Source organism: Pygoscelis adeliae, unplaced genomic scaffold, assembly GCF_000699105.1.
Source record: "Pygoscelis adeliae isolate BGI_AS28 unplaced genomic scaffold, ASM69910v1 Scaffold135, whole genome shotgun sequence".
Taxonomy (NCBI): Eukaryota; Metazoa; Chordata; class Aves; order Sphenisciformes; family Spheniscidae; genus Pygoscelis; species Pygoscelis adeliae.
Genome location: NW_008824908.1, coordinates 2,231,492 through 2,240,335, shown reverse-complemented (window position 1 = coordinate 2,240,335; position 8,844 = coordinate 2,231,492). Strand labels below are relative to the sequence as shown.

The following is an 8,844-nucleotide window of genomic DNA, read 5'->3' as shown; positions in this document are numbered from 1 at the left end:
AAGGATCCACAAAAGGACAGGCATTATATAATTTATGGAAGGATCCGTGTGTTTTGTTTCCAACTCTCTAAATGGGAATTCTGTGACTTTAACCTCGGGGGAAGGAGCATAGGCCATTAACACAAACTAGAAGGAAGAAGTAAGCTCAGTCAGTGAGTCATAGCCACTATGCAAACTTTGCCATACATCTGTGTTTTCCCATGCTGCTCTGAACTCTTGCCTCAGACTCTTGCAACAGACAGAATGCCAAATATTAGTAGATCAAATTGTATTTTTCCACCCGGGGTTTATTTTTCAACATAAAAAAGTACCCATTAGGGACTAGCGTTGGCACTTGCAGAGGAACTGAGCAATGTCCCTGGGTCTAAAACTCGCTAAAATTTCCAGGTCCCTCAAACAGGACCTCCAGCCTGCAGAAATGAGCTTCTGTCTCCCCGAGGCTGTGCTGGAAATTCCAGGGGTAGATGGGAATAAAGAAAGCAAGTGGTCACTTTTAATACATCCCACCTGCTGTCTCAGCAGGCTGAGACATGAGCCCTGCCTGCTGGAGGAGGCAGGAGGGAAGAGCCTGCTTTTTTTCTGAGGGCCCCCCCCAGCCTGTCAGCCTGGCCAAAATTCAGCTCCTCGGGCATCCAAACCAAAGGCTGCCAGTTACGCGTTACATTTATGATCAGAAAATACATGGAGTATTTTTGTCTTCAAAAATGAAGGCATGGAAAAGGCTCAAAGCCTGTTTGCTGACAGAGCAGAAGAGACTAGATGTCTAACACATTAGCCTCTGTCACTTTGGTGTATGCCCCCCCGTGTTTTTGCCCCCACAAACAGGAACTGCTGTGTAGCATGCAACGGCCATTTTTCCACCTTGCTCACCACAGTTGGCCTGTGGTCAGCCCTTTCTTTGGCTGGGACAAATTAAGGGTAAAGCTGAAGTACAGGGCGTTGATGGCTTCCTTCTCTCCTCCCATGGACATACGAGTAGCACTCAAGACAGCTCCACAGCTGGGACATATGGAACAGCCTAGCTGCCAAGTCCTACCTCCAAAGGGACATAGCACACTACCACAGTCCCTTACCCCCTCTGTGCCTACATGTGTTCCTTGCTCTCAGTACACATAGGTGACTGCAAACCACCATCCTGTCCCCATGCAGCCTGGGCTGGGCTGTGGCGGATGCATTTTCGAAGCAGAGGAAACACCAGTACTCTTGCAACCAGACGCTCTGAGCCCAAAGTACGTGAGACAAGCCATTTATCCAGTGTCTGTGAGAGAAGAGAAGAAAGCTTACCTGGTTGGTCATAGGATGCCCATGCTAGGTTTTCTCCACATTTTCCATTAGCGGACTCAGAGCTGTGTTTGAGGACCCTTGTGGTGGCCAGTTCTTCTGCGTACCTAGCAAAGGAATCCACACATTGTATCACAGACCACAGCCAGAGCAGGCACAGAAGAGGAGGAGGAGGAGAAGGAAATGCAAGCAAGGAATTTTGCTGGAAGATGATTTAAGCCAAGTTACACAGCTGCAAAGCCCTGAAGTCAGGGATGCTTTAAGCCTACATAGATCTAGGATTCAGGAAAAGGGAAGGCCTAGAGGCCGTTTTCCCTGTCTTTCATGAGCTTGTGCCACCGCTAAGAAGGGCCTAGAAGAAATCAAAGAGCAGATGTCCCCCCACCATGTTCTGCCCAGAACCTGGAAATCCACCCAATGGGGGAAAGGGAAGTACCTGCAGCAATTGCTACAGGTGTCACCTCCTGACATTTCTAGGCCCTTCACAGGAGTAACTTAAATGTTCTCGATGAGATGGAAAAAGGACTGAAGTGGGGATTCAGTCAAAGTGTATAAAACCTACATTTGCAAATGAAAAAAGCCAAATGCAAAACAAGAGCAATGTGCCAGGCAACAGTATGGAGGAGAAGGGAACCACCCGCAGAATCTGAGGCAACAACTGTGTACACCAACACAGGGATGAGCCGCACTGTTTCTACAGAAGTTGACATGTGTGAGAGCATGGGATGTATTTTATTGTCTTATGACAATAGGGTTAAGAAGAACATCATGTGTAAAACAATTACGCTCTTTATTCGACACTGGAAAGGCTTCAGTACAGAGACAGTGAAATTGGAAAGACCGTTTGTTATTTCTCACGGCACAAGGAATAGGAGGCAACACAAAATCATCAGGTTATAGATTCAGAAGTCAAAGTAAGACAAAGCACTTTTTCCACACTGTGCAGCAGAAGTCATCACCACAGGACGATGCAGGCACCAAGGCAGAAGTGGGTTTGAAAAAGAGCTAGACAAATTTACAGTGTGTGTGTGTGTGTGTGTGTGTGTGTGTGTGTGTCATCTTCAGGGTTTATTAAACAACAGCAACAAAAAATGAGGATACAACCTACTGCTTAGGAAAAACATTATTTCCAGGAGAAATCTGTAATTTCTGGGAGAAGATAATGGGGGAAAGATCACCACATCTGTTTTGTCCTGCTACTCCTTCCCTAATCATGAACTACTGGCATCTGCCAGAGACAGATGGAAATTTGTCCAGCTGAACATTTTGGCTAGTTTATGAAGCTAGTACTTCAGTCATTAGGTTCTCATTTCTTTCTGTCCTAATCCTCCCACCAGAACAACAACAACAAAAAGTATTTAGCTATCTCCATTAATTTGGAAATAATGAAGACTTGTCAGCTGTCAGCCTGCTAGATCCTGAACTAGAGGATCACTAGACGGTCCTTCATGCCCTATATCATTACAGTCCTGTAAGTTTTCTCTTCAAAGATTCCCACATCCCAAGCAAAAGGCAAGACTGGAACAAAGTACACAGTGCACATAGACAAAGTTGCCAAGGATTTGAGACAAAGGGCGATTAATTCGCTCTAGCTCAGGCAGTTGAAAGCATGAGATTTGCATCTAAGATCATCACCCTATGCTTCATTACTGTCAAAGATAAACAGATGCCTGCTGAGGGTGACTCATCTCATGCTAAAGCAGGGATCCAATAGTCAGTTCATCTAACCTATTGCAATTATTGGAACTGAAAATAGTAGGAAACAGACCATTTTCAACACAGATGGAGAAGCACAGAAAAATACCCAGAGATACACCGAATATATACCAACAAAGATATCAGATATACCTAAAGAAAAGGTGAAGTGCTTTGAATTTAAGATCCTGTCTTGACAAATATGAGATTTCTTATATTTCATGTCTTTTATTCACATCAAACCATTTCTGGTTCTTGCTATCAACCAGTTTCACCAGCCTCTGAACACGTGCCTTTTAATTCTTACAAGTTACAGACAGCAACCAACCAAACATTTCCTATTGTTATTCATCACAGTGGAGAAAGTCAGCTGAGACCAGAGAGGACTGTGAGGAATTCCAGAAGGATCTAAAAATACCCAGCAAGGGCAATAGCGCACAATAAATGTGGAGCAATGCATATTTGACGGAATAAGCTGAACTATTCATCCAAGTTGACTTGTTCAAACCAACTGTAGCACTTTGGAGACACAACAAGTGTTATTGACAAGTCAATGAAATTTCTTCCTCATTGTGAGGCATCATGTAAAACAGAAACAAAACAACCCTTTGAAGAACAGAAGGAAAACCCCAGCAGATTACAAAGGTATGTGGATGAGTCCCTGACATTCCATCCTTTAGCAATATTGTATCCAATTATCACAGTGTCTCAAGAAAAAAAAATGTGAAAAAATAAAGACAGAATCAGATTTTGCTTGCTGCCAGAGGGCATGTCCACACGCCACGTACATGGTGCGTTGTACAGCACAACACCTGGTGGAGATCTCTGGTCTAGGAGTGCAGGAGCTGGTGCATCTGTGTGACAGCGCAGCACCATGCTGGGACAGTAAACCAGGTTCTAGAAAGGCTACAGCCTCTCTGGCTCCCAGCCAGTTGGTGCGGAGAAGTCTGCACGGTTATGGTAGAAAGCCTAATGGGAGATGAGATCTCACGTCTGCAGGGATCAAACTGGCCACTATTTAGCTATTATGGAAGACATTTGTTTTCTGAATAGTTTAATCAGCATTTACTCCTTCAGCTATCTCCTTTGTACCGTGAGGATCAGCCTGAAAAAATTGAAGATTTTCAAATCTACTTTGAAAGAGGTTGCTGTAAAGGGAAAGGAAATAATCTGGTTGTTGTGTCTACAGCAGAGAGGACAAGCAGTATTGGACTCAAATTTCTGTAAGGAAGACTTAAGTCAGACAGCCGGAAGATGGATCCACTGTCCGTTAGACTGACAAGAAGTTGTGCAGCCTTCAGCACTGGAGAAGAGGTAAGATGTGTCCCTCCTGACAGACTAGAGAACAACATATACTGATTTTGCTTTTGGGGCAGGGAGATAGACAATTTGATCTGAAATTACTTCCTTCTGATTCCATTGATCTTAGACCAGTCACCACTTCCTACCATGAAAAAGTTCTTTTCTCACTATTTCAGCAGCAGTGGATATTCTCCTGCAGATGACAATCCATCTGACAGAGGTGGTGGTGAAGCGTGTTTTAGGCAACTACCCTCTGCAGAGGAGACATACCAGTATAGACAGGTGCAGCCCACATCTGGAAAAGGGTGCGAGAAAGATTTATACAGTTGTGACCACCGAAGCGTCCATGTGACCAGCTGGTGCTATGTGATGGAGAAAGAAGGGACCAAAAGGGTTGGGTAGGGAGACAGAAAGAGTAGAGTCCCTCACTTTTCACCCAGTAAATCTTCATTGAATATCAGCACGTCAAAAGGCAAATATTTTTGCAGTATGCACAGTCAAACCTAACAGATAAGTGTCACAAATCTCATTAGAGAAAAGAAAGGACTGAACTCACTGTTGGGCTCCTCTGTTTAACTTCTTGCAGAGTTTTAATGGGGGGACTCCGTGTTTCTTCCTGTAGTCATTGTGTGCTTTCAAGACTTCTTCAGCAAATTGTTTGGAAGCTGAAATCACATCAAAAAAATTGGAAAGGTCTATCAAATACAGACATTAGTGAAGACAGAAAAAGCATACCCTGCAGCTAAGACGCTGGTGCAGGTTGGACTGAAGAACAGAGGAATACCACCCTCATTACCTGGGAGTAGGATGAAATGAACCATTAATGCCTTCCATCCAGGAACTAACTCTGAGAGACACTCCCGTTGGGATGGTACAGACTCACTAAAGGTTGAAGAAAAATATGAACCTTATTTCTTTCCTCAATAGCAAGGTGATTTAAGGGTAGTTAACTGACTTTCATTTTAATATTTCAGTGCACTGCATCACCATTGCAAAGAAGTCTCAGAGTAAGCGACAAATACATCCCTTGAGGAGATGCACTAAATATGCAAATTATTGTCACTGCAAGCAATAATTTTCTGTATTAGTCAAGACATCATCTAAAGCAAATGGAGATACTAAATTGTGTAGAACTATGCAAATACTTTGAAACACACACCATTCTTTTTATTCATTATTTAGTACAAATTCATAGAAATCTAAAAATACATCTTTATGTGGCTCAAGACAGTTTTTCACAAACAACAAGTGGTGAGGAAAGAAACGACTGCTGGGGATGATTTTTTTCCCCTGTGCTAGAGTGCTTTTGGTAAGTATCCGAATTCCAAAGTTACTGCAAAGCTTTAAAAAAGCTCCTGCTTGTACCCTGATAAACTTGGGACTTTCAGCAGCACAAGGCAGAGGACAAGTGACAACTCAGTGCAATTCACCTTGATGGCGATTTCATGTTACCTCCTTTTATGACTTTGCTGATTTTTTCCCCAAGAATCAAGAGAAAAAAAAAAATCTTCCCTGGCACTGGTCACCCTGTGGAATTTGCTGCTTTAAGAGAAATTTGGAACCTGAAACACAGTATTGGGGCAGTTAGAGAGGGATGGATAGCATCTTCAACACAGAAAGACAGTTTTCACTTTCTCTATATTGCTGAAGCTTCTGAACAGGCCAAGACATCTTTGAGTATTTACTCCACTTTTACCATGACATAGGTTTCTACATTTATTAATGATTCATCAGCTTTATTTCAGAATATCTTAATTAGCGCAACTACCACCATTTTCTTTGTAAGACACTTTTGAAGCCCAAATAGACCTCATGACTAGAGAGCGTTTCCTGTTATTAAGCTTAGCTTTCTCAACTTCTTCTCACTACTCGATCCTAACAACTATAATCAATCATTCTCTCCTTTATTAGTGCATACACTGTTCTGCTGTTTGTAGTGATGCATTTTCCCAGAGTAGAGCTGTCAGTTTGCAAATACTGCTCTCCTAACTTTTTCCTAAGGTGATTACCCAACCCACGCTCATGCTTTAGGCTGTTCTCAGAGTTCTCTCCAGTTTCCCCAACAGCTTTCGGATAATACGGCAGCCTAAGATAATCTCAATATCCAATGCACGTAGAAAGCCATTACTGTTTCATGCAGTACCTTAAACCTTTTGAACACAGTCTGAAGTTGGGTTGACCTTTTCCAGACCAAAGTGTCATTGTGGACATATATCTAATATATTTTCCATCAACTTGTTTTCAGGCTCGATTTTTTTGGCATAAAATTGTTGGCATAAGACAGCAACAGGAACCCTGTTGAGTGAGATGAGGTCTGCCCACCACCTTCCTCCTATTAGGTTTTCCTTCAATTTTGTGTGTCACAAGTTGCATACCATCAAACAAGACAGGCACCTCCACTCTGGTGTTTAAGCACCCACACACCCTTTTGCTAACAAACATGTCCCATCACTCTTATTACCATTGCTCACAGCTCACTGATTCTATCAGGCCAGAGGCCTAAACCTCTCATCTGCTGCATCATGCGGGGTCATGGCCTATTTCTAAGGCATCTATCATAGGTTACTCAGGAAAACAAGCCTATGGCCAGTTCACTTAACCTCACGGATGCAGGGGTATGCTTCCAGCAGGGAAATTTTAAGACAGCCTGCAAATCAAAGAAGTTGAAATACACGGCTTTGGAAGTTGCATCACATACTCCAGGCTGCATTTTTCTGCACAAGACCATCTTAAAGCTTGTGGCTGTTATCACCTGGACTTAATATCTCATCCGCTCAGCATTAAATAGTAGATAAACAATCTGACCCGCAAGTGCGAAAGTTTCTATTCAAATTATTTGCTCTCAATGACAATAACAAATTGAAATGCTAAAAAAAAAAGTCAACTGAAACACAGACTTTGTCAATTGTCAGTCCATCCATTAATAGAAGTATTGCATAATCCAGCTCTGTACTAACATTTTGACTTACAAACACCAACGAGACATGGACAAAACTGAGTTTCTTCTAGCCACGGCAGGCACCACTACGCTGTCCCTAGAGAACCTCCATCCTCCCCTTCCCTCAGAGGTGGCTGCTATAGAAACACTTATCTACCATGACTCAAGCTCATGTGCTAACCACCTCCCTCTGCACAGCTTCTCCCATGCATGCTGATGTGTGGAGAGGGACACCCAACTGCCAAATGTATTTCAGATGTGTTTTGGAAGACATGTTAAGTTTTTCCATTTTACCAATGTTCCATACACTGAGAAGCCAGACATTAAAAGTGAGAGTTAACAGGAGTTTTCAGGCTCCCACCCAAGTGGGAACAGCTTCCCAAACAGCTTTGGAGACGTACTTTTTTCCCCTCCATGTAGGCTGCTGAAGCTGCTAGAAAAAATTATTTCCTACTGCCAGGAAGTTAGGTTTGGTCATGAATCATTACACAGCTTAATAAGTAAAACAACTGAAGGTATTAGATACAGTTGCTTGCTTCTTATTATTCAATTATTTACCTCTATTTTGGATTCTTCTGGAACATTGGCTAAGATAATGACAGCACGTGACAATGAATTTCCAGGCTACTATGTGGTACAGAGCACACCTTACAGATGTTATGTTTTTGGACTTACAGTTTCATTATCAACTTTGTGTGACCACGGAAATGTAAGCAGAGGCATCTACGTTGCCTTTTCCCCCATCAGATTTGTTTTTCTGAGTATTCTATTTCTCCATTCTCTTACTCTCTTTAAACAGTGGCAATCTATTTAGTCTTTCTCAAGTGAAGAGCTCTTCATGTCTGAATCCTTCCTGCCTCTTCTTTGAGCCCTGTCTTCTCCTGCTCTGTTCTTCCCTTAGTTTGGACATCAAAACAGAAGCAAGTTACCTGATCATGTCTTCCACAACATTAGCTGCTCTGCATCATCTTTGCAGCGTCAGCTGGACCTACTCCACTGGTCTTGCAGAGCTGCAAGATGATGTGTGGAAACAGTAACAGTAAAATATTCCACAAAAACCAAACATGAAACCTCTCCACCCAATACCTACACAACAGAAATGCTGTGGGCAGCCCTCGTATCACCACTCGGGATGCACAACATTATACCAGGCATACACTTGACTAGCAAAAAAAGCATACTTTTTTTCTGACTGAGTATCCACCCCAGTGACTCAAGAAAGAGCATAGTATCAATTTCTAGAAGTATTGTTGTCTTCTCAGTGTTCTCTGTCCTACTGTTTACGGATTAATCTTCACTGGCAATTTTGTACTTTTCCATACATACTAAGTTTTTCTGTTTAGCCTTCAGATAATTAACGTATAATGCAGTCAACAAGAAATGGACCTGATGTAGAATCCTACACAGAAGTGCATTACAGGTAAGTGGAGATAATGACCTCACCTTTCAATTCTGCCCCAAAATAAATAATTAGAAATGTGCTCATATAATGGCTAGAGCAACGTATCTGAAGAAAACTACAAAATACACTTCAAAGGACCCACCCTTTTGGAAAGAGGTAAACGCAAAAGCCTGATACCAACAACCTTGGCAACGTGACTCTCATTACCCAGGATACTGCATATTAC

At 42.5% G+C, this 8,844-nt stretch overlaps 1 protein-coding gene across 1 annotated transcript in view; it reads right to left on the bottom strand.

Annotated features, from left to right (window-relative positions):
* Positions 1-8,844, bottom strand: part of GLIPR2 (GLI pathogenesis-related 2) — a 26,841-nt gene that overhangs the window by 8,677 nt on the left and 9,320 nt on the right. Inside the window, exons 2-3 of the mRNA XM_009324917.1 lie at positions 4,835-4,943; positions 1,285-1,388 (exon numbers count right to left, since the gene is read on the bottom strand). Coding sequence (XP_009323192.1) covers positions 1,285-1,388; positions 4,835-4,943 — 213 coding nt within the window. The remainder of the gene's footprint in view (positions 1-1,284; positions 1,389-4,834; positions 4,944-8,844) is intronic.